Below are 27,203 nucleotides of genomic sequence, written 5' to 3'. Positions count from 1 at the left end.
AAAAGATCTGCCAAAGAACGAAGCAAGGTCTTAACCTATCTTTAAATCGCAGACAAATGATGCTTGCTGGAGACAAAAGCCTTCCGAAAGTGATGCGCTCCCCTGTGTTCCTTTGTGCCTGCTTATCCCCAGTAATTTGGGTTGAGCTTTTAATTAGAACCAATTCACAGGATGACAGGTGGTTATTTCCAAATCCGTGGGTCGTTTTATAAATCACATGAATTTAAGTATATTTAATGTATATTCCTAGAAATTGCACACACCCACAGAAGCCATGATATCGATACTGATATGAACTGTTTTATACCCGGATCATCTAATAAAGTACTTTAGTTGCATCGAATCACATGAATAATATTGTTTACAATTGTGCACCTTTTAACTTTTCAAACATGTTACAATGATTATTTCAGGACAGCAAACGGTAGGATGGACAAAATGGCTCCCCACGCTAAATTCTTCTACAAACCTGCATTGTATCAAAACCTATGGCTTACAACAGGATGGTCATTTTGAATGGAAATTATAGTTCCAAAGGTCACTGCTTGTCGCACACTGACCAAAATGACTGCAGGAGTCTGAATTTGCTTCCTGATCTGTTGAGTACACAGACAGCTGTGGCTCATACTGGCACCACAGTCTTGTCTGGAGCCAATATAATACATCCATCTGGCAATAATAAGTCCATGACCCCCCATCTCGGACGTTCCTGTGCATCCGCCCCATACTTTTGAAAGCAGCCTATTTTACTAATTTGGTCAATTTGGCTCATCTACTCTGATGGCTTTGAAGGAAACTAAATACAATGTTGTACAAAATATGGAGGGGGGGGGGGGGTTCAAGCACACTGTTGCTATGTGGGGGGTGAACATTTTTCATAAAGGCAACACAAAAAAGTGATAGCAGACGTTTTTCTTCCCTTACTCCATGCTGAGCGACAGCATGACTTAGCACCAGTGTGCTAAAAGGGAAATGGCAGACTTATAGTGATTTAGAAAGGAGAAGCTCTTAAACCCCCACCACACTTTTCCATCCATTTAAAACAGCATGGGTACATGCAGGTTGACAAACAACCCTAGACCAGTTTTGCCATAACTGTAAACATACGTATATTTGATTTTTTTTTGGGCACAGAATAAAATAAACCACAGTACTGCTATACCATACCAAGTAACAGTATAGATATACCATAGAAAATAGTTCTTAATGGCATATGCACAGTATTAAACAAGTTAAGATGGATAATGAGCTAGCTATGTCCTGCTGTGAAGGAATGTGTGGCGTTAAGAGTAAAAAAAGAGGATTTAAAGACATCTACCAGATGTCTGACCTCTCACCTTTGTCCACAACAGCCCACTCAAAACTCCCCTCAACTCCCATCCCTCTTATATTTATCCTCAAGTCAGTGGTACTCAAAAGAAATGGGCTGTCACTGCATGGGGGTAGTTGTGTGTTTTATACGCTTGCCTAATAAATTCTATATTGCATGAAGGAAAAAAAAAAGCAGTGTTAAAACTTAAAAGGGACATGCTTGCTTGACGCGATTCGAATCCTGCTCTGTATTGTCATCACTGTGTTTCAAATATATCAATGAAAATATATACATACTTTTCAAACTGACTTAAGTCCAGTGCACAACATAAGAGACATATTTTAAAAAACTGCAAAAAAGACTTGATGTTGAATGTTTGATGCAACGATTGACAACAACAATTTTACTGTCTGACTGGACATGTATGTTTCATTTAAAAAGGTATAATGCTTCAAGGAAAATTCAACTCACCAAGAGCAAAAACCTGTGTATCATTGACCTTCATATAGGGAAAAAAAATCAAATGTACGCACTCGGGTAAAAAAAAAAAAAAGAAGAAACTGGATCAGTAAAAATAATAAACGCAAATGAGATTTTTTTTTATTTGTAAATGCCAAACAGCAAAATTGTGGTGGTTAACTGCAGGATTTTCATTGGTCACAGGCAATATTCTGGCATCGAGTGTGTCCAGCCTAGTTTTAGAATGTCCAGTTATCGTTGCCGACTTTCCACTGGCATTTACCATCCATGCGGTTGTCCACAATAGCAGTCCGATGGAAACAAATCAACTCTTTGTTGCTGTGAGTGGGAGGAAAATAAGACCAGCTCACAATAGCTTGCTGTGTTTTTTTCATAACACACATTAATGCCAAGCGAGCTCCATTATTATCTCCCACACCAAGCATTGACTAAATGCTCAACAGGTCACTTGATGAAGCCTTTTACTTAGATGTTTGGACAAAGGACAGAGCACTTTTTATGCTGTCACGAGGCGATCTGTTACAAAACAGTCAGGCGGGATTTTATAGCAGTTATACACGTTTAAAAGCTTTTCAAAAGAGCTGCAGCTTAACTAACTTATTTCGGTTGCTCTTACAGTCAAATGTCAATTTTTTATTGTGGTCAGGTTGAAATCAGGATTATTTTACAAGGAAGCTACTGTGTGCAGATGTGACTGTCTAATGTCACTAGACTCCCCCCACCCCCCTCCTAACCCTAACTCCCCCCGCCCACCTCCAGACTATGGTTCTAATTTGCCTCTATTTTTAAGTTTTATTATCTGACTTGTGTTTGTGCCCGTTAGCAGTCTGATCCTTAGTGATGCTGCTATTGCAGTGTTGACTAAACTGAGAGGCAGAAAGGCCCGAGCATGGGTTAACTTGGCCATCTGTCTTTGCCCTTATGTTGGGTGATTGGCAGGGATGCAGAGGCTCTCCTCACGGCCTTATTAATATGATCACATCTTTATTTTATTTACAACTATAAAACTAAAAATTTGCATTAAGTTGTTTGCAAATTGTTCTGAACTCTAGCAGCCTTTTTTGGTTAATACACTACTGTACAATGAGACAGCACTGCAGTTTATCAAACTCTTTGGAGTGGACTCTGACGAGATAGTTTTCTATGAGTTAACAGCAGTGACATTTTGGTTTTTAGTTCTAGGTGTTACATGATGGAGAAAATTGTCAGATATTTCTTTCTGCTGTTAAGCACTAAATAGTTTTGCCCATCAGTAAAATGTCAAACTTCATACAACTTCACATTATGTGAGACTAGCAGTATTTATTTAAAATTATCTTCAAGTTCAGTGAGTTGTGGGTGCTTTGAGTTGTGGAGATTTTCATGGTCACTACTTTATTTGGTCCATAATTGCATTACTCTTCAGATGACCACAGATGCCTATTCATGGAAAATGTCTAACTCTAGGACACCATAGTTAGGTCTCTTAGCAAATATCAATCTGTTTTACCTCATTGAAAAACACATTTAGCAATGCCCTTTCACTGTTTTGTTATGAACTGAGCAAATAGTTTTGTCCATGTGTGTCTTCATAGATTTCTGTCTAGGAGTGTAAATGTGTATCTTTGTATGAATAGAACTTTGGGTTGAGTCTTCCCCTCTTGAGACAGAACTAATCAAAGTTCTCTGAGGACAAGAGGCGCCGATTAATTGAATTTTGAAAAGAACCATTGCTGAGGCTCCTGCCTGATTAGTATGTTGAATGGAGTGGTAGCTGGCAAAGCAGACAATAATTTGAGTGTTTAGTAGGTAAAAACAACCCCATGGGCTCGTGCTGTTGAAATCCTTGACGGAAGAAAAGGGTAAAATCCAGTACAACTTTTTTTTTAAAGGATTTTTAAGGCTTAGTGGAAAAAAAACTTTGTCCTTTAAATTTGAGTTTTTTGTGGGGTGTTATTCGGGATAAAATGAATCACCAATTAAAACATCAAGCTTTATCTTTTATAGTCAGCTGGCCAAAGACTTACTTGTCAAGGTGTACTGTATAGTCCTTTATTGTTGATTGTTTTCTTATTTTGTGAGTCATTTCTCGTAAAGAAATCTCTGCCAGAGAACATTTTCTTCACAGCCAGGTTTTTTTGTTCCTCTTCCCCCTCAGTCACTCCAAATAATCTCATTCTCCTTCACCCGCATCCATTTCCAGAGTGAATATGAGCCATACTTTCCCAGCTGTCCTAGCTGCCCTTCAAACACTTCTTTCCCTCTCCTGTGACAATTTTTAAAGGGTGCTCAACAAGCCTTGGGCCAGTTGGTGATGCTTGTCTGAGTCTTTTGGCAAAAAGCCAGAAGATGATGTCACACCTGCAGCTTCTGTGGGTGCGTGTCGTGCGCACACACATCCAATCCAATCAACTGCATCTTTATTGTCAAGGACTGTCTCGCACCTGTCTCTCCTTTCTTTTTCAACTGCCAGATGCTTTAATTCATTACCTTCCCTCTATATATTATGTCATTCCTTCCTACCTCCCTTCAACCGACTCGCATTTGCTCTGTTTGACTGTCATCACGGACAATGATACCAGTGTCCTTTGACCCGAGTGATGGTTGGCCACGGCTGGAAACGAGGAGAGTCAGAAAGCAAACGGCGTCCGTGTGCGTGTGTGTGTTCATCTTCTCTTGGAGCAAGGTGTCACTCCTTTAGTGGTAAACAAAATGGCCGGGCAATAAAGTCTGCATTTAAGAGGTCATGCCTCCCAGACCTGCCCGCATGACCCTGACGGCTGCTGATCTCAACATCCTTCAAGAGAGATTTTGATGTCAAGCCTCCCAAGCCTGTGTGTTAATTGCAAACCACGATTCTAATTGTTTGAGTATTTTTTGTTAATACACAAACAAAAACATGATTTCAAAGACAGTTTAAAAAAAATGTAACCCCAGAAATTATTTTAAAAACAACCATGCAATACAGGTAATGTGTAACTGTCCGCAGATTTGGAAGTACAATAAATGCAGTGCATAATACCCACTGTTGTTTCAACAAAATGGTTTAGAATATATTCCTTTCTAACTTATTTAGTGTCCCTTCAGAGCAACATTAATTATCCCAAAGACTCCTGCGGGAATAACAAATGGTCAACACAACATGTACTGTATACAATATTTGCTGGGGTGGTGAATTTGGAAACAGTGAAGGGCAGAGGCTTGTGGGAAAGGAAACCCCATGAGAGGTTTCCAAGGCTGGGAATTTTGCATTCTCGTAATAAGGTCACGGTGTTGTAGTTCTCCTTGCTCATGCAAACCTTAAAGTCAAAATGCATGCTCATTTGATGCCATAACTAATAATACATGCATTTTTTTTCCAGTTTTCTTTTTTTGCTCGTGTTCTGGTACACCATTGCTGTTATATTTAGCTTGTTTTGACAGTTTAAAAACAGCTTAAAAACAACTAGCCCACTTGTATTAGCAAGGAAAGGTCTGAATTGTCCATTTAACATTTCCCAAAGCTTAAAACTAAATCATATTTTAATCTTTGCTTTTATCGAATATTTTTGACATACCACTTCACCTGCAAATGTGGGGCAGCTTGTCCTTGATGTAAGTTACACTTAAAATGTAAATGCCTCAGGCATCCTTCAGCAACGGGTGTTTTTGTTGCGCAAGCTATTCTCCCCTCCTGTGGGGCTTCCCTATGCATAGCAGCTAATGACAGGTGTGCCCCATCTCAAGTTACTCTGATCCAGATATTGCAGGATATACTAGATGGAAACGGAAGAATAATGCTGGGAGGTATGCAGGACCATTTACATAATAGTCCTGCAGTTCCATGCAAATTCATGTGATTCCCGGCTGTACATCTGCAATGCAAGCATAGTTTAGTATGCATGAGTTTGAAGGTGGAGGAAGCACGAGGAGGAAATGAGGGAGTAGAAAAAAAGAACATGGGGGATTGGAAAGATGGCTGTTTTGATCAGGAAGATATATTTAGAATCCGTATACGGTGAACCCCCGCATCCTTGCGGTTTGGCCCTGCGGATTCACATATTCACACCACTTTTTTCCCCCCAATATTTTTAAATATATGATATATTATATATAATATATATTCCCGGTTTTTTGTGGAAAACGCATATTCCAAGAGGCCTCCCACATGGAGCCCCGGAAAAGTGTTCCCAAGTTTCCACTGCCCTGCCCTATTATTGCATCTCTCACTCTCAGTCAATCAAACACATTAGTATCAATATGGAAATGAAAAGCATCTTAATGTATTGCTAGACTGACAAAGTGAACATGCCCAGTAACTGGTGACTACCATCACTCAGTGAAAATTATGCCATCGTTCTTGCTGTAATTGCTGTACACTGGCAGATGTTTAATGATCCGTTTTTGGGGTAGGGAAGTGGGCAGGTTGTGGGACCCGCCTTTTAAAGGTATCAGGGGTGGTGCTAAATTTCTTAGTTTGCATAGCTGTCATTTTACCAAGATATTTGAGAGATTTGTACGCTTTCTGTTTGTGGAAACGAAAGATTCCTCAAGCCATGGTTAGATGAGTTTGTTGAGGATGAATGTACGACCGTTGTCCTGTCCTTAACCCCATCAAAAATCTTTGGAATAAGCTCCAACACAAATTGTCAGCCAGTTCCTCTCTTGGGTTTAACGTTAGTGACCTCTTACTACTTTGTCCCCAACTCGCCTTCGAAAATATTATCACCTGAAAAACTAAACCAATAATATAAGAAGTAGTCTGCTTAGTTAGATAAGAAAAAATATGTACCTGTTTGATAAGCCACAAACTCGTCCAACACATTGGTAGCAGGAAAATAAATATATATTTCACAGCGCTTCTCCTAATTGTAAGAGGGACTTCTAGCTGTTTCTGGTACAACCTCACCCAGTAGGTGCAATTTAACATTGCAATTGCAGATAAAAATTACACCCAGCTCGAGCGCTGAACTGCAGTGAAGAGAGTCATGCGGAGCCACCTTTAAACTGAATCCCACATATAGCCTTAGGTTATGTTTGGCTTGCACGTTCAACCACAATAGGTGTCGTAATTGTGTTGTGAAGTTTGTATAGCTAGCTAAGGTGCAGATAAAAATAGGCATGCCCTAAGGAGAGGACCATAAATCATAACCCTGGACACCCTCTGCACGAATGGAGTAATCTCCCACTGGCATGGCAAGGTTTCCTGTACCTCAAACATTGTTTACTGTGAGAACAAAAGGCACATCACTCTCTCAGTCACCGAGACAATTGCTCTTGCCATCCGTCTGTATTCCCTTTAGTTGTTACCAATGACTTCCTTTAACCGATAGGCAAAGAAATAGAATACGATACACGATATGTTGGTCGCGTGTAGGGCTATTCTGTTGAAAGCTAAGATGGGTTTGTCAAAGACGCCCACTCTTTTCTGGCAGTGTGCCCTCTTCCACTGCATTCCTCATGCATTTTTAAAAAAAGTTAAATGGCAGAAGATAGAAAATGGTTTATTTTTCAATGGGATTTGCGGTTTTTGTGCAGTAGTAGTATTTCTCAGGCTGATAGAAATACAAATAGAAACTACAGACTATTTTAATTTACAATAGTGTATTCTATAAACCTTTATTTTGTAGATCGTATTCCTGCGCTATCAAGAAAATAATCAAGGTCAAAGCTGTAAGACAACTATTGAAAGCAAAGTTTGGAGACAGACATCCTCAGTATACAACATATTCTGGATAATGTAATGTAGGCTAATGCTATTACACGGCAGGCTCTCTAATCTTCATTGTTGATCTAATGGGAACTGCAAAACTCATACATTTATACTGGAACATTTGTCTGCCAATTTAAAGATAGATGGAACTAAGCTCAAGGAACATGGATTTTTTTTCTGGTGATGGTGAGAGGAAACTGAAGAGACAAACTGTTTTGAACTGGGAAAGAAAAAAATCTGAAAGTATATCTCACAAGGCAACTGTTTAAACATTTACTCTGTCTGTTTTTTCTTGTAGAGTGCCAAACCATCCTGCCAGCAAAACTCAATCTTCCCCGTGCCGTTGGGGCCTCGGCTCTCCAGCCAGGTCAGAGATAAGCCCCCCCCCTATCACTGCCCTACCCCATCACACACGCCCACTGGAACCAAGATGGCCACAAGGTGTGCTGCTCATCTCCCGTTTGCACTCCTGCTGCCTGTTACTACTCTGCTGCTATCACTGCTGCTCACTGGCTCACACGCCTTATGTAAGTACCAGTGGAATTCCACAGTCCTCTCAATGACAGGTTGACAGTTGTTTAACTCTCACAAAGTATTTGGTTGCCATGGTACCCATCACCTTAGATTTACTGCGGGCCAGCAGAAGTGTAATTGTTAATTTACAGAAATCCATGAATGATTTGAAAATCCAATCTTGTCATATCGCTATATTACAATTGATCATTTAGGCCTATCAAATCAAATGATTTAACTCAACTTTACAGATATTTTATAGACTCGGATTTTATGGAGTCTGTCTATCAATCATACTAGAACAAAAAGAAAACCATTATGGTTGACGTCAATATGAAGGGTTAAATCTACCATTTTATTCTTGGTATCCCTCCAATAATTAGTTGCGTTTTATTCCAACCTGTCAACTCCTGCTTCAGATGTATTCGGCATAATTTCTCCATTAAGATGGGTTTAGATCAGCATTAAGAAGGGAAACAACAAGGAAGTTCTTCAAACAGAACAGAACAGAACAGAACATGAGTGTTGACAAGGTTGGGGGAATGTTCATCAATTGTAAATCCTTTGCTTGTGTGTGTTTTTTTTCTTTGTATATTAATTTATATGTGTGGGATTCACTGTACATTAAACCATTTGCATAGAATATCAAAATACTGACACTATATTTATTTGGACAATTTACGTCAAGCTAAAGAAGATTTTTGTGATGAGATCATAACTTCATTATGAGTGTCTGAAAAAAGTTCACGCCATGAACATTAATTACATTTTTGAAATTTTATGTGCACCAACACACTGTTTTCTGACATTGAAGTCAATAGCAACTTAATTTTTCTGGCATCTTGTAGATGCAAAAACAGTACATTTTGTAAAGTGCATTAACATTAATGACACAACACACTACAGCAGCTAGACAAATTAACGTGAATTAATATTAATAACACAACACTGTACAGCTGAACACATTAAAGTGCATGAAAATGTATAATATTTTTTTGTAATCAAGAACAGCGTACTGCTTTTTAATTTTGAAAGGTCAGTAGCAACTTACAATACACCCGTGTAGCTTCACTCCTCTGGACATATGGGGCAGTATAACACAAGCAATCATCTATAGATGCAGTATTCATTGTATACTCAAACCGGTTTAAATGCGATTAAAAATCATGATTAAAGGAATATTGTTTTGCTATAATATAAATTTAATCACATCTACAAAATATGAGTACATCCTTCACGGGTAGCTAAACTCAACTGAGGAGGAATCAGTTGTCATCATGTTGCAATACCGCTATGATGTCTTGCTTCGATTGCATGAAGGTTTAGAGTCTGGTCACGTGATTGTGCAGTGTTTTCGCTCAGCTGGTGGACAACATCTCAAATTGCACACAAACAGGTGACAAGCAAATGTCTTTTCTTCCTCTTGCATTTTCTAAGGGTGAACTATCTATGCATTTTTAGTCAAATTTAAAGCAAATGTTCCTCACCTTTAAACATTTTTGCTATCTCAAACACATCTCTCTTATATCATCATTATCATCTCTGCATTCTTGCCTGTCCTGGATCTGTTTACTGCTTTTCCCATCATTCTTAAACTATTCACGTTTCTTCCTAGTCCTTAACATTACCGTCATGAATGTGTTTGCTTGACTGCCACCCCCAAACATTCCTCTTTGGAAACAACCCACTAAAAGCATGTCAATCTCCCCTGCTGTTGTCTCCCTCTGACCTCCCTTCCTTGCAATTCATGTCCATAAATCACAATAAAATGGAGACCTTTTAATCAAAAGAGAAAGAACGATGGGGTAGTAAATCCAAACAGCAAAACCTTCAATCATATGTTGGTGCATTAATATATTTCATTTCTGCAGGTGCCGTTAGAATACTTTGGGGACTTGGACATATTTATTGTCACAGACATGCGGTACTACACGACATTGTTATGCATTTATTCAGCAGGAAGTAATGAGGAGGACATATATGTGTATACATACATATTCCTATATACGTATGTACGTATGGATAAATATGTACGTACACAGACGCACTATGGAGAGGTTATTGTCTAGATGGGGAATCTGCCATTTTCCTATTTTGCTATGAGCTTTCTTGAATTCTTTAGTCTTTCCTTCATCAAAGTGCCGCTGCCACCAGGAACTTTTTTTTGTCCTCAAAGTGGCTTGTTGAGCGTTCACATTCAATAAATGTGTTGCAGTTTTGTGCTGATGCTCATTCAATACGAAAATGTTCAATAGTTGTGCATCAAATGCTCTGTGTAGAGCTTGATTCAGGAAAACGAGCAGTCAAGTTAAATGATTTTCAAATAAAAACGGAATAGATAGAAGAAGAAAGTTTGCCAAATTCAGGCGATATCAATTGTAAACCGAATTGTTCAAAAACTAAAACCAGTTGTGCTATGAAAGACTCTACTCTGATTGGTTTTTAATATAAACAAAAAAAGTGCATTCCTGGCCCTGTTTTGATAGCTTTACTTATCAGTTTATTGTCTTTGTTCGCTGCCAATCATTCTTTCTTTCACACATTATCTTTTTCACCTAATTTATAATACTGACTGTCAAACTCAGTTGACATGCCGCCCAGCTGTTGTGTGATTGGCCCGAATAAATTGTTATAATCTCCATTTTTTTCACTCTGAAATGGGAAGAAAACAGGTTCATCTTTTATTTAATGCCAGGAAAGAAGCCATGCACTAAGAAGTCTCTTGGCACTCTTTGCATTCTTGGAAGATGGCAACAGTTGAGAAACCTTTTCTTTGGCCCCAGTTAAATAATTTAGAATATTTAAAGAACAAACAAGCACTCAGTATTGCAGCTCAACACCATAAACTTAGACTGCACATCAAATAGGGTCATGAATAGAAAACGTTTTGATAGTAATGTAGAATTTAAAGAATACCCCGTTTGCATACAATGGATGCTGGTTGACCTCCAGATTGGCCAGATTTTTATATATTTTCTTCATCGACAAAGACGTTAAACATTGTTATTAGTAGATCTTAAATTCATGTTTACAAAGCATTGCATCGTAATCGCGATGAAGCCAATGGCGACATTGCAGTCGTTCAGTGTGAGTCCACTTGATGTGGCCTTCACGGTCTTCATTTGTGTTGTGGCTTATTTTTTCATTATTTTTTGCTGTTATTGGAAAGTTGCCGGCAAAAAGCAAATCAATAGCATCGTGAGAGTGAGATTTCAGATTAGATTTCTAAAATGACTGAAAATGTCACAAACTATTCTTACAATATCAAAACAAAATCAACAATCTGATTAATTAGATGTATGGTAATTAATTCGTAATGATGCAGTACTAACATCCTTCAAACTAAAAAGATATTAAATAAACTCCTACATCAAAATGCAAATCACTTTTCTCGCACTGCCATCTCCTCCTACCACACCAAACAGAAGCAGTATTCAGATGAGCCAAGACATCATAACAGTGCACCCACAGCCAAACAGCCATCACAGGCAAACAAAGAGCAAATAAGAAGAGTGTGCAATCACAGCGACATATTAAAACATAATAGAGATTTTTATTTTAGAAGAGATGTGTTTATTAATGTCCCCACACCTCCTTATCATTTTATAAATTACAAACTAAATTCATACGAATCTTAATTTCATATTATGAACTGGAAATGTTAGTACGTGTTGTCTGGTTAAACGATTTGTGTTTTTGCAGCCCCGCTCTTCCTCTAACCAAAGTGGAAATTAGTTAATCTCTACCAAACTAATGTTATTACCAGTATGCAAAAGAATACTTAGTGGTGTATCAACAGGCTCATCCCCCACACTCCCTGCTTTTTTTACCCACGGCAGTTTCAATGGGACCAATTTGTGCATATAACAAGTATGCAACTCTTTGTAGAAATGCTGCCACTTACTCTCCACATCTTGCTACCAATACTTCTTTCAGACAAGATTTCTACATCCTGCCAGAACAGTCCCAGAAGTTTGTTCGCAGTGCAGTTGACATTGATGATACACTTTATGATGCAATGACCAAAGGATTTGTAAAGTACAAACCAAATCCATGCAATTACATATAGCGCTTTTTTGACATTTTTCTTTATGATGTAATACCTGATTAAATGTGATTAAATTTATGATCGAAATGCTCTGTTTGCTGGGAAGAGCAGAGAAGAAAAGAAGCTCCAGCTACAACAAGCTGTAAACTTTGTACCACCATTTCTTAACTTAAAAGAAATCCAGATAGTAAAAGAAATCCAGATAGTTCAAGTTGCTTGGTCTTTGTTGGTTGAATGTGAGTGATTGTGTGTGAAACCCTACTGACAAGACAAGCAATGGTTTAAAGTAAAGGCCTGGTTGCTATGGTGATGGCGCATACCCAGGGAGCCTGTGTGAATTGGCTTTGTCGATGTTTTTGTCTGTGCATGTGTGTTCGCGAACTGCATGTAGTGGCGGGTGGTGCAATTCATACGTGGGCCTTCATTGTCGACCTAACGCAATATATTTATAAATAGTTATTTGTCAAGTCAAATGAACAATTATAGCATTAGTTATACAAGTTGAGCTCTTATGTATTGAATGGCCAATGACATTTGCAACAAAATGTTACTCCCATCATTTCTACTCAAATTACCACCCAATGGATAAAGTGCTTGTTACATCGAATGTTTTTTTTCAAACAGTGGATTTTAAAACAGATCTTTTTTGCTTCCTGAAGATTCCAATTACTCTCCTTTCTGCAAATCACAGAAGGGCTTTGTGTCATTTTGTCATCCATTTCGCTAATTCAGTGGGTAATGGCGACCATTTATGACCAAAGAAGCTTTTGCCCATCTATTACTGCATTAGTCAATAAAGACACCCCCGGTTCTCTTGCCACACTATCCTATCAAATAACAGTAAAGTAGTGAAAATTGAGCTTTCTCATATTTATCTGAGGCCCTTCCACTCTTCGCTATTTTACAATCACATTGCCAGCCTATTTTGTCTTATCGGGTCCAACAGAGGTAGCAGCCAATAGCAGGTGGTAGCTGTATTAACGAAACAAGCGTCTGTGCGCTCAGTGGGAGTTTTGCAAGCCAGCAGCGTTTGCGTTGATGTGTTCTATTATCAGCAACTTGAAATGTTATAGGAGTCCCCGTGACTAGCCGTTTTGGCTCAGGCTGGCTCCCCCTGCCAAGCAGATAAACACAAGTTGTGTGGTCTTATCCTATCATTTTTTAGAGGAAGACTTTGGTCAGGAAAACAATACATCATGGTACAATTGTTCTTCGGATGTCATCCATAGTACGATGGTGGAGGGAATCCTTAAGATATTTCAAGCAACGACATTATATCCTATATATATAGGTAGTAAGAGGTCAAGCTGGTGGAGGTTTTGTTCAGCGTTTTTGTTGTATAATAAAGTTTACAAAAAGTCTGAATCCCAAAAGAAGCTCCAGAATTCATAATTGGATTTGACAATAACATCCAGCTGTAATTCAAATAACCACATGAATCTTGTACTGGCTGACCACTACTGTGATATAAAAATGTTGGGCAAAAATTGAAATGTATTATCTTTCTGGAAAAACAAACAAACAACTGGATAAAGCATAATAAAAAAAATTCAAGCAACAAAACAATCTGTAAAGCTCTTTGTTAAAAAGAAAATCACCCAGTGCGGACTTGATGTGCTTGTTTGCGCTGCTAAGTCGGCACAACATCGTGACGGCACAACATCGAAGCCCAAGAGGAGGGAGGAGGAGGAAAGTCTGCCTGTTTTGCTGTGACAAAAGTGTCCTTGCTGTCGCCTGTTTGGTAAAAACACAGCAGTGCATACAAGAGCAAAACTGAAACTACGATATTGATCTCAACAATCTGATATTGATACTTGACTTGGTATCAATGCTCTGGATATTTGGATTGATTTGCCCACCATTAACTTTCAGGACCAATATCACACTACAGTCAATCATACTTAAGTATCTTGCGTTAATGTTTGCATCATATCATATCGGGATTTTATTTATAAGTGCAAGGGGATTAACTTTGCAATTACATATGGTGCTTCCCTATCTTCCTTTACCCAATAATGAATGCAGGAACTCTCCTTCATGTGTTTAGCGGTGCCTGGAGACTGCCGTCGCCCTCCGATCTCTTAATTATTAACTTGACGTTTTGTGCTTGCCGTTTGATCACCACACATCTCTATGATTCAAATGAATCATCTTGCCAAGGACACTCTGTCTTTCTGTCACTATCTCACTATCTCTCTCTCATTGTCTCTGTCTCTGTCTGTCTCTGTCTTTCTCTCTCAGTTAAATGGCAAAATGGACTTACTTTTCCATTCCTGCCTCTTAGAGTAATGATGATTCCATATGGAATTTTCATGCAACTACATCTTAGTCCTCCATGCTATTTGGAACAACTCAATTCACAGTTGTACCATAAATCATGTTAGGTTCTCTACTTCATCTGTATAAGCATTATGTTTCTTGAGTATTTTTCCTGTCAAACCTTTCAGCTCCAATAGTGTGGGTGAAAGATAGAGAGTAAGCTTCAGTGGACAGGCTACAAGTAGAGGGTTGCTAGTGTGGGTTGCTGTTAAAATTAAAGAGTAACATCCAGAACTGGCCTTATACTATAGAGCTTTGAGATTTCTTTGAAATGTGAAGTGCAGCACAAATGATTACTATTACGATTATTCAATGCATATAAGTTAACTCATGTTGACAGATTTGTCTTAATTGTGCTCATGTTTCTTCTTCCTTTCTTTCTCTACAGTACCACCACGGTTTACAAAAGTCCCTGTTGACCAGATAGGTGTCTCCGGGGGTGTAGTGTCCTTTGTCTGCCAAGCGACAGGTGACCCTAAGCCAAGGGTTAGCTGGAATAAGAAAGGCAAAAAGGTCAACTCCCAGCGTATAGAGGTGAGTCAATTGGTAGAGACTTTATGCTTAGAGACTGCATTTGATAACTCAATAATTCAATAAACAATTCACTTTAAAGGCAAATATCAGCATTTCATGGTTCTTCTCACCACGGGGTCAAATCTCAATCCATATCAGTAATTAGTCCAAACCACTTTGTCTTTCCTTGTTCACCACAAGATCATCAGCCATTCGTGTCACGCAAGTCCTGGTCTTTTGTCCTCTCTACACTTGAAGGACTGATGTCACTTGCAAAATAAACCCCTCGTGCCTTGCAACCTAACCCGCAACCTGATACAATCTTTCTGGATGGACTCACTAAAACTTTTGATTGATGCTCAGTGTCTTTTAATTGAAAAGTTGCATCATTAACAACTGCAGTGCGCAGAGATAGGCGTACACATTCTGCGGCATCAAGGGAATCACATAGGAGAGAGCTTAAAAAGCAAGAAATAACAACATAATCGGGGGAGACTCCGTTTTTTAGTAGAGGACAAAATGAAAAGTTGTGCTCTCCTGCTTTGCTGCATGTTAAGTGGGAAACAAAGCCAAGGGCATAATGGAGCCTGCGAAAACGGACACTTCTCTTACTGCTTTTAGCTTGCAATAAAAGATATATATATATATAAAATGTTCAGAAATATTTGAAGGATTTTTGATTTATTTTTTGTAGTTTCTAGCCTCAAGAGAGATGCTTTGATATTGATCGTGATGCTCCGCTCTGCAGTGTTTTTGCCTAATTAGCTGCTCATCCCTGGGATGTGCACCAATGGAGCAGCAGGCTGCTCAAGACACTTCTTTAAATCTTAAAGTTTAGCTTCAACCAAAAGATCTCCGCAGGAAGCCCCTCTTTGCTTCAATGTTAACCCGCCCTTGGAAAAATAGCCTGGGTTTGCTGTCAGATGGACTTTCTGAATGACCATCTCAACTTGGCAGCCATTACAGCTTGAAAATATTTGAATTAAAAAATGCTGCTTGCATAGTAAGTTAAGAATACTTAGGGATCTAAGAGCTTCCTTATATACAACAGTGGTTCCGAACCACTGGTCACACAGGCCTTACTACCGGACTGTGAGCAGAGCTGAGCTGGGCTATTAACGCAACGTGCATTAAAGTTTAGTAATACAAAACCTATTGCATTGTGTAATCTTTTTGGTTAACAAATTAATTCAACTTTTCACATTTCAGAAAAGTCCAGCAGTATTTGGGCAGCGGCATATTTATTTGAAGTGTTCACTTTCTGTTTTAAAAAAACATCAACATCCATTGCCACCAACACGAATCATAACGAGGAGCGCCATTGACGTCAGTTGCCGCCAACTATGTTTTTTTTTGTGGTGATGGGTGCAGAAAATCAAAAAAGTCATCTAGGGCATATAAAGATATGACCTCCTTGGCTACTGTTTAATGCAGAACATTCAAACAGGCAGCCTTTCAAATTATAGTGTTTTTTCTTTGAATTCCAAACAATGATTCTTGACTTTGGACCAACAGAACATTGAATTCGACGAGGGTGCCGGCGCCGTGCTCCGAATTCAGCCTCTACGTGCACCACGTGATGAGAACATCTATGAATGTGTGGCTGAGAACAGCGAGGGCGAGATCACAGTCAATGCCAAGCTGTCGATCATTCGAGGTGAGTCCTGCAGTATGAAAGAGTGTGAAAACTCCATAATAAATAACAAAATGGACTTCAGTGAGCTCTTGCAGTGTTGTTATGATGATATCTTACCTTGATAGTTTTTATAGTGCGTTTGCCACATATGGAGTGAACATTTTATTTGTCTACATCACATATTGAACTATTCTAAATGTGACCAGACTTCACGATTATTTAAGCGTTTCTACTTCAGGTGTTAAGTAGAACTCACAATCTGACTTTCATTTTGCAACTACAGTGTACAGTACTGCATTAAATGATTGTAAGATCATCAATATACTAGAAGAAGCTATTTAAATTACCTGACGGCTGGAAATCTCTTGTCTTGCTCATCAAGCCTATGGAATTGCTAAAATATCATATCGTCCCATGTAAAGTTGGCAGTGTCCAGTTAGTTTTTTCAACAGCAAAATGTTTTTGATTTATAATGCAAGAGGAGCAACAATAATCAAACATATTTAGTGCCAGAAGGCTGGAGCTCTCGAATATTTTGGTGAAAATTCTATGGAATAATTGAGTATTCCAATAAAAATAAATATTTTTGCTTGGTAAAAGAACAAATGTGAATACAAAAGACATTTCCACTCAATAATTAATGAGCCCTACCTTAAGACTATTAATCATTGTTCCAGTTCTGAGACAATAATCCACAGTCAATTCATGGAAGAACTGTTTGACCACAAATGCAAGTGTTTGTGAGCAGAAAGATGTTGATAGACACAAAAATCAGATTATCAGGTACCAGAAATCTGAGATTTTCTTTACTGGATGCCTCCTATAGGTGTTAGTGTCTTTTTATGTTTTACCATATGTTCTAAGAGGAAGACTTCACATGGCCACACACTATTTTCTTCTCCCACACACACACACGCGCACACACACCACGTCCTATCTGTTCTCTCCTGCTGCCATCTGCCATGGACTGGATGAAGCGGAGCTATAGTTGGCTCACAATGTACATGGTAGGCCCCTGCTGGCTGTTTGAGGCTTGCCCAGCACGCTAAAAAAATATATATTTTTTTTAATTGGATACTGTTCTGAGTAGCTAGAATGGTGCAAATACTTTAGGGTTACTGTCTTTGAAAGGGCATGGATCTTCATATTTTTGACAGTCTGTGTATTTTATGTCATACATATGAAGTCATGTAAAGGTCAGAACCAGGGATAGTATTTTAAATTTCCTGGATAACCATAGCAACAATATCTTGCTATAAATATTCAAACGCGTCTACTCGTGTGTTTTTGTATGTACTGTTTCTGTGGAAGTAAGCATGGGGTAAATGTAGGGCAATCCACAGGAGCATGAGAAAAACGTGGAGTGAGTGAAATCATCTTGACAAAGTTTCTTCCAGATTTCAGAGGACAGCATCCATCCTGCTCAGGCAAGAGTAAGCACAGAAGGAAAGAATCTTGTTGAGCGTGTGCTTGTTTCCTTTATTTTCCATCTGGAAAGGGATCTACTGTCCATCTCAGTATGGGACTTACAAACAGCTCATTTTACCATAGTCCGTTTCACTTGTCAGTTCATGTGTCTAAATTATTTTATTTTGGTTTAGCATTTAAAAAAACCTAATCACAACTCATCAATATAAAACAAATATGTAGGAAATTCCAAGCATTGCAGTATATATTTTTTACATTATTTTCAAGGAGTGTTATACATAAAAACACTGAAAAAAAAACATGTTATGAAAGATGGCTAACTTAAAATACATTATTAAGAAAGCTGTTGAAATGATGAATGAAATGGGGCGTCTTAGGAAGCGATGCTGAAGAAAGCGGTAAAGACATTTTGGCAGCAATGAGACAAAGGCGAAAAGATTTGGAGCAAATCAGATGAGCAATATAGAGGAAAATAAAATGAGGACTTGGATGGAGATGAAGGCGGACAAAAGAGGCAATGTGGAATAGGTGAGTAGGGGAAAAAATAATATTGGCTCTTGGAACAGGAGCAAAGCGGATGGGCAAGCCACATGGGACACATCGACATTAAAGGGAGCGACCGTATTCTGGGATGTCAAGATGGCTGGTTTGGCCGGGTATTTGTAGGCACTGGCCTGTGCACATAAATATAAAGTTTGTATGGTCATAGCATAGTAAAAAGTGTGGTACACAACCTTGCCTTAGTTGGTTTAGCAGGAGACATTGAGTGAATACAAAATTTGAGATTCTGTCAGACACTCCAGTTATTCATAAAAACATGTTTCAGTGCTTTAAGAGTTTTGACAGATCTTAACTGTAATACTGTATATAATTTAGAAAATCTATACTAAGTATAGCATCCATACAGTATGTATACACATTCTTGACAAATCAAAGTTTTTTTGTTGTTGTTTTTTTTTTATATCTATACATACACTGCATACTCTAAAGCATAGGTGTCAAACTCAAGGCCCGGGGGCCAGTTGCGGCCCGCCACATCATTTTGCAGACAAATTTTGCATCGACTTTGTATCATTACTAAAATTACAAATTGTCTTCACTTTTAAAAAAAATAGACATTGCTTGCTATTTTATTATCATTTGTCTTTTTAAAATATTTGAACCGTTTTTATTACTCTCTGATTTCAAAACTAGTTATTCATCAGTTTTTTTTTGTAGCCTATAGTGAATATAGAAGACGTTGACAATCATAATGGCCCTCCGAGGGAAACTATGACTACGATGCGGCCCGCAAGAAAAATGAGTTTGACACCCCTGCTCTAAAGAGACTAGTGGCACTTGAGTTTCAGTGACCCATTTTTCTATTCAGCAAGGGCAAGTTTGACTATCTTTGACTGAGATGCTGTCTTGGCTATCCCAAAATATTCCGACCCCTTTTTTTTGGTCTCCAATACCGTACTGATATCACACCGTTTGAGTCAAAAAATATATAGGAGCATTTTTTCTTGAAATTCTAAAGAACAGCAGAGCTTATGTAAAATCTTTTTTTATCATTAATTCATCACTTGTAAAGTATTTGTAGTAACATATTAAACACGTCTTTGGTTTATTTTAAGATTTGTTGTTCCCCCCACATGTAAGCATGTCAGGCGTATGGGAAACTTTTCTACTTGTGAGCTCCCGCTGTTTGGAGGAATGAGTTTTTAGCTTCGTGTACTTCTCTTCGACTGCTGGACCCTGTACCCTTGTGATTAGAACTGTATGAATGAATTTTGCCACAAACCTTCTCAAGGACCAGCAGTTACGATTAAAAGATGTTTTCATTGTACTCGTTTTTTTCCTGTATTGCAAGAGTAGTGGAATATAGTATGCAGGCACTCAAGTGAGGCATACACTTGGTTTACCACTCCCAACCAGGTGGAACCAATAAAACCCTCTCAGTCTCTCATCAGCATCTCTCTAAAGTCTTTCCAAAGCTTTTTCTCTCAGCACGCCAAGTCCCAAGCCTGGTTTTTATCCACCCCACTGATTCCTTAAATATATTTTTAGTCTCGCTCTTCCTCCTTTATAGGGTAATTTCCCATCGGGTGGAGTAGAAACAGGTAAAATATATTTTTATCAGCATACTGTATATTAATTTTTACTTTTTGAGACTGACAATGTGGGAAGTAGATTTTGGTAGTGCTGGTAAACAAATATCTGTTTTTGTTGAAACAATAATCCACCATCTAAAAGTCTTTATTTTGCCACTCTTTGTGGTTGGATTCTGTTCATTATTTTTGAAGTTATTGACAACCTATTTATTTTGTATTTTTCCTCAATTGCTTTGAAAACACACTGTCAGTCTTCTTTATGTGGCCTGCCATTGGCTGGCAACCAGTTCAGAGTGTACCCCACCTACCGCTGGGATAGGAGATCATTATTTATTTAATTGGAATTATTACAAAACATAATATGACATAGAAAGTGGTATGTACTTCCTTGAATAATTATTAATTATGTATCATCACTTTAGTATTATGCAGCGTTATCCTCTTTGGGCCTTCCTCATACTTTGTTCCTCGTACATTAATCCAAAATAGCATGTATTTGTTGTCGTAGACGGAAAGCTTAGAAAATGTCATGGCTACTTCTGCAGATGAGAGTTGATGGCACCCAAATTATTTGATCCTTGGAACCTGTATTGCTGTAGTCATATGTAATTTGAATCTAACATTGGAGATATAAGATGACTAGAAAAAAGACAGGCGACAGATGGAGTTAATGAAAAGCCCGGACCGATGGAGAAAGATAAGTGAAGTGAGCCTCTAACTCAAGGTGGATGACTTCTGAGCTTTTGTCATCAATTTTATATATTTCCTGCACAAGCAGAGTAACCCCCGTGACCCCGTACATCTAACCAGAGTCAATGTAAGACCCCTGTGTTCCAGGGAGGTAAGAGAGGTATAAAGGGAATGATGAAGAGGAGGAGAGAGAGTGAGTTGTACAAGAAGCAATACGGGTTCTCAGATTGATTTGTCATCGGCTGGAAAGTCCCAATATGTGAGTCATTTGTCTGGGGACTGACCTGAGGGGGAAGTGTTTTAGATGTGGTTTTGAAATTATTGCTAAATGGTTTGATTGTTTTGGGCAGCTCACTTGTGAAAGGCTATTTTTAATGTTTCCTCCCAGCACAGTAAGAAATTCCACTTGAAAAGGTCCTTTCTCTAACTTGATAAATGCCATGAAAAAAGATCTTGCCACGCTTTTCAATGGCTGCCATTTCAATTTTTACATTGGTGATTCATTTTGTCAATTATGCTCGGCAATTAAATTAACAAAACGAGTTAAAGTTTTCGGCCCATGTTCACCATAATGTGTTGAAACTTAATCAATATTCTTACCTTACCTGAGCAAAAAGTGAGAGTTGAGAAAGAAAGGTGGTTTGTGATGATTAGAATCGGTGCAAGTGATGACCTTTGAGTGGCCCATATCATGCATAAAGAAAAAAAGATGGGGTGACTATCTTCTCTTTTACATATAAATGATCTACAAGCCCAGATGACTGAAGTTGTTCTCCACAGAGGTTGTGATGTAGACCCTCTGGGTACAACTGATTGAACTGAAGTCTGAATGTAATGTCACTGCTAATATTCAGCCTGCGCATTTTATGAATCTCATTTCTTGAATGCAAAAATATAGTACAGTAAGATACAATACAATACAATAAGTTAAATACTCAATTACAAGAAACTGGTGTTTAAAAACTATGTATGGTACCATTATTTAGAGCACAGGTGTCAAACTCAAGGCCCGGGGGCCAGATACGGCCCGCCACATCATTTTATGTGGCCCGCGAAGACAAATTGTGCATCAAATTCGTGTGTCATTACTAGAATTGCAAATTGTCTTCACTTTTAATGTTTTTTTTAAAATATTTGACCAGTTTTTACTCGTTCAATTTGAAAACGAGTTATTTGTCAGTTTGTTTTGTAGCTTTTACTGTATATAATATGAGGTGCTCATACATGGGTTGACAGTCATAATCGCCCTCCGAAAGAAGCTATGACTACAATGCGGCCTGAGAAAAAAATGTGTTTGTGTTTGATTTAGAGAATTACAAAAAATGGCGGGAATCTTGGAAGGCTGGACAGTGGTAAAATCTTTGATTCATAGAACAGTGACTTTTGGAACTTGTTTGGCAACATCTCCAATTGTCATTGGAATGCTCAAGCTTCTCTTATATCACTCACCAATCTGCCAAATGCAGAGTGCAGAAGGAATTATCCTTTCTCCTCTTTTCTGGTGAACGAGCTTATGAATATTCAATACACATTCTCTTGTTTTAACCTTTCTAAGTGGTGTATTTACCTAGCAGTCTAACCACTGTCACCGTGTTGAAAGCTGTAATTCTCTTTCAACCTTTTTTGCCACATATACATGTCACCTCCAAATTGCATGTTAACATTAAGCAATTACCTGGAAGCCATTTGAGTAGTCCTATGCTAATTTCTAACCACATTCAGTCAATCGTGTTGATCTCTTCATCAAGACAACATTCCAATCATATCATTAGTCGCATAATTGCATGAGTTTGAATGCTCCCTAGGACAATGACCTACCAGCATAGTCTCGCACATCCATCTACTGCCAAATCCTTTTGCAATTATGGAAATAGGACATGGTCTCCTCTTGATGTTCTGCTGTATTAGCTGAGATGAACCATGCAATGCATATAAACACTTCAAATCAAACGTAAATGTGTTTACATAGCACCTTTTGTACGTAGAAATTCAATCTAATTTGCAAACAACAACAAAAATAAAATAAAACAAAACAGCAATAGGACAGTTTGGACGGACGGGCGGGCGGACGGATGGATGGACGGATGGACAGACGGATGGATGGACGGATGGGCAGACGGACGGATGGGCAGACGGACGGATGGGCAGACGGATGGATGGATGGATGACTATAATGATTTTAACTTAAACTCACAAAAATTTGCTTTATAGGCAAATTGTCAGAGCAATTTCCATGAAATTTATATAGATACAAGTACAAAATATGGTCCATTACTAGCATCATGTTTTACTTCAGGGAAATGGTGTGTATCAGTTCTGAATTAGGGCCTAAACTTCCACTATTAAAATTCAAAATGAATGAAGGCCTTTACCTTTTAGAAAGGCCTGTGGAGCAACATAATCACACCTACTGTGTGGAGCACTGACACATGATTCACTCACTCCCGCCCTCCTGAAGCTCACACTCAAACCACCCACCACTAAACCAGACCTGACTGGTTGACGTTTCTCTTCGGTGAAGCACTTCCTGTAATGGCCTAGGCCTCATCTACTGTCCCCCTGGAGTGTGCATGTCTTGGCCCAGTCGCCTCAGGAATCTGACAAGATAGATAGGAAAAGACAGAGAGATGTTTAATAAAAAAAAAAAGAGAGAAAAACAAACATTTCCCTTTTTTTTAACATTTAATCTAGTCTTTACCTTCCCCTCATCAGGCATTTGAGATTTATTATTGGTCCTGCTCACTTGTATGCAAGACATAATAATAATAATAATAATAATAATAATAATAATAATAAGGCGCACCGAGCCGCACTGGGTAGCACGTCCGCCTCACAGTTAGGAGGGTGCGGGTTCGATTCCACCTCCGGCCCTCCCTGTGTGGAGTTTGCATGTTCTCCCCGGGCCCGCGTGGGTTTTCTCCGGGCACTCCGGTTTCCTCCCACATCCCAAAAACATGCTTGATAGGCCGATTGAAGACTCCAAATTGTCACTAGGTGTGAGTGCGAGTGCAAATGGTTGTTTGTCTCTGTGTGCCCTGCGATTGGCTGGCAACCGGTTCAGGGTGTCCCCCGCCTACTGCCCGATGACGGCTGGGATAGGCTCCAGCACTCCCGCGACCCCCGTGGGGACTAAGCGGTTCAGAAAATGGATGGATGGATAATAATAATAAAGTTGTCATAATTTACTTTTAATTTACTTTTAATCTTTGGCTATGATGTATGACAAAACTTTGGCCATTGGTTGCTACCTGTAGTGGAGGCTGACATTTGTTTTTTCACACCCTACCGAGCCCTTGGCTGCAACACCTAGTATCTCTTTTTTGCCTATTTGAAGCTGGCCTTGGAGGTGGTACATCTGTTTGAAAGATGGCGATTAGTGGATTGGTTTAATGTTTTTTTGTTTTATTTTCGTTCTCACTTCTTTATCAATTCTCGACCATGTTTACAATGCTCGCTTACTAATATGTATTTGTACGTAGTTCAGAGATGCACAGAGATCAACAAAGCTGATGGATGTTATTATAAAACGTTTACCAGAGCAATAGGTTACAATGTAACTCTGATCCATACGTGGTGTGAAAGCTGGGTGTATCTTTTTTGTACCTAGAGGTACAGTAAATGATATCCATTTGATGTCAAGAATGCCAATGCAACATATCCCTCTCACAATGGTGCAAAATGTGAAAAGGTGGAGAGCGGGCTGTATAACAACCATAATTCAACTGAGATGTGTATCTGGAGAGGGTGAGCCACGATGGGGCCAGAATCGCTATGATTAGATTCCCTCTGTGCTGCTATTCTATCTATGTCCCTGAGATCTCTTTGTGCCTCTTTCCCCTCATCATATTTTGTATCTCTCAAAAGCAATTTAACAGGGATAGCAATAGAGAATCGGGGGACTGCTATTCCAAATGCTTTGATCTGTGAGTACAAACATTGTAAAATAAACATTTGTCGCTATAGCTGTATCACAAAATAACTGTCAAAACACATTGCTAAAAGCTGCTAAAATCTCTCTCTTGCTTACATTCTCTGTGTCAATCTCCTAGCCGTCCCTTTGCAATATTGATGCTTATATCTGCTCATAACCTGTGTCTCCATGCTGTGGCACTGGGTAATCAGTTAACCTGATTATGCTTCTGATGGAATTAAATCATTTCAGTAAGTGAAAATAATAATATGAGTAATGGGTGTGGGGGATGGTGGTGCTCCCCATAGCATTTTCTGCAGTGGCCACAAATCAAGTTTTGCTTGCCCACCGTTGTATGATATCTGGAATGGATCAGAGGTATCAGCATTAAAGCCGTCAATCGTTACATCTGATGACTGCATTTAGACATGCATGTTATTTTTGGTTAGTGGTGGTTTTTGCCTTGGAACTGTACCGTATTTTCCGCACTATAAGGCGCTCAGTGGCCTAGTGGTAGAGTGGGTTCAAACCCCGGCCGGTTCATACCAAAGACTATAAAAATGGGACCCATTGCCTCCCTGCTTGGCGCTCAGCATTAAGGGTTGGAATGTTTAAAACTTTGTCCATATATAAGGCGCACCGGATTATAAGGCACACCTTCAATGAATGGCCCATTTTAAAACTTTGTCCATATTTAAGATATATACATTTGGCCCACGGGCCGGACTTTGGACACGCCTGCTGTAGTGGCTCAATATTGGTCCATTTATAAGGCGCACCTGATTATAAGGCACTGTCGGCTTTTGAGAAAATTTGAGGTTTTTAGGTGCACCTTATAGTGCGGAAAATACGGTACTATGAATGTCTTTTTTGCCCAGCCTCTTCCATTGTCCAGTTATTTGTCTGCTGGATTGTAATATCAAAGTTTTGTTAGAGAAAAATCCACTTCTGCTTAATGTCGTTTTAGCTATTGAAGTCACAATGTTGTTGCCATGTTGGTTGAATGTTCATATTTTACAGACAACACCAAATGTTGACGTTATTTGAAAACCAATACACCTAAAAATCATTCTGATTGATGCAGTCATACTAATATTTAAATTTTGTTTGACTTTGGTGCAACTACTACTTTTTTGGTACCAGTGATCCACAGAGAGGAGGATTAGTCCGGAAAGTTAAGTGAGTGTAAAGGACAGACCTTTTAAGCAGGCCACATGATAGCATGCTGACGGCAACAGCAGGCATGAATCTGCAGATTATCAGAACCGGCTCAACAATCCAGAGGCTGATTAAAGGCTTTGCACCTGTCACTTGTGTAATAATATTAAATGTTAAATCCAAATTATAGACAGTTATAAAAGTAAAATGAAAGGCAATTGAAGTTGAAAACTGTAGCTTGACCTTAGCGTTTACCATCTGCCAATACACACGTGCATTCATACTCGTATGGGATTCTGTATGCTTCTGCTGGGATGCCTGTTTTGCAGTGAAAGAACCTGAACTATGTGTTTCAAAACCTGCTGCATAATTAAACGTATAAGCTCAGCAGGTGGACGCCCTGCGACCTGGAGTCTAATGATTATTGGCCCAAGTGGTAAAGGCCGTTCTTGGTAAAATAAACAATGCCTTGTCATTGATGGATAGTGCACTTCCATTGATTCTATTTGCCCTGTAAAGATCTGTCATCACAAAAAGTGCACATCAAAGAAGAAATACAATTACGAGACTTATGGTGGAGCGGGCCTTTGGGAATGGGTAGGATAGCATCAATGTTTGTTATTGGCTTCTTCTTCCCTTCACAGTCAGGCTGGATAACAGAAGTAGCACTCCGATGAGTGATCTGTTTATTTTTGCATGGCCGCCTTTATTGACAGAGCCTGTAAGCTTGAGGAAAGATGCTATCTGACAATTCCTGGGGATGCAACAACAAGCATTCAGGAAAAGCAGCCCAAAGTGCATCAAGTCAGAGCAGCTGTAAGGATAATAAATTATATATAAGATTCTTCTGGTTTACTGCTGTTTTGGGAGACTTGTTTGCTCACCTTTTCATGTCCAAAGCTGAAACAAATTCGCTCTGTCACGTGACTGAATTTATTCGTGTCAAATCCACTTCTTCAGTGAATGTTTCCGACATTCTAACTGTGGGTTGTCCTGACTCCAATTTATAGTTTTCATATCTTGTAGGTTGACGACTGAAAGTGCAGATAGGCCTCAAATAAGGCCAGTACATCATACGGTAGACACAGGGAAAAGCCCAGACCGTAATGTAATCCTTCTCTGACAGACAGACTTAGCTAGAAGGGAATGAAAATGCCGCACCATTATGGCATGTTTAACATAGATCATTGATGACATACAGAAGAGGGATTTTGTGAGAACATATTGCACTCTCGTGTCCTGAAGTTTCAGAAGGTAAATGTAGTTTGCAATCGCCTTTCTAAGCTTCAGGGCAACTCGATATAAAAAGATTATACAGCGGTGATCATTAATAATCGATGGAAAGGATACAGCAGTAGAGCCGAAAATGGTGTAAATGCCTGTGTGTCTTTGAACTCAGCAGTGAAATATTCATCATGCTCTGCTGATGCCA

At 39.0% G+C, this 27,203-nt stretch overlaps 1 protein-coding gene across 14 annotated transcripts in view; it reads left to right on the top strand.

Moving 5' to 3' along the window:
- ptprsa (protein tyrosine phosphatase receptor type Sa) overlaps positions 1-27,203 on the top strand; it is a 164,105-nt gene that overhangs the window by 64,962 nt on the left and 71,940 nt on the right. For all 14 annotated transcript variants that reach the window (XM_037249894.1, XM_037249898.1, XM_037249896.1 and 11 more), the window contains 3 exons: positions 7,762-7,990; positions 14,732-14,877; positions 16,372-16,513. In XM_037249894.1, coding sequence (XP_037105789.1) covers positions 7,894-7,990; positions 14,732-14,877; positions 16,372-16,513 — 385 coding nt within the window. In that variant the 5' untranslated portion in view covers positions 7,762-7,893. The remainder of the gene's footprint in view (positions 1-7,761; positions 7,991-14,731; positions 14,878-16,371; positions 16,514-27,203) is intronic.

Source organism: Syngnathus acus, chromosome 4, assembly GCF_901709675.1.
Source record: "Syngnathus acus chromosome 4, fSynAcu1.2, whole genome shotgun sequence".
NCBI classification, from domain to species: domain Eukaryota; kingdom Metazoa; phylum Chordata; class Actinopteri; order Syngnathiformes; family Syngnathidae; genus Syngnathus; species Syngnathus acus.
The sequence above is the reverse complement of the archived record's forward strand: the minus strand, read 5'-3'. Positions and strand labels throughout refer to the sequence as shown.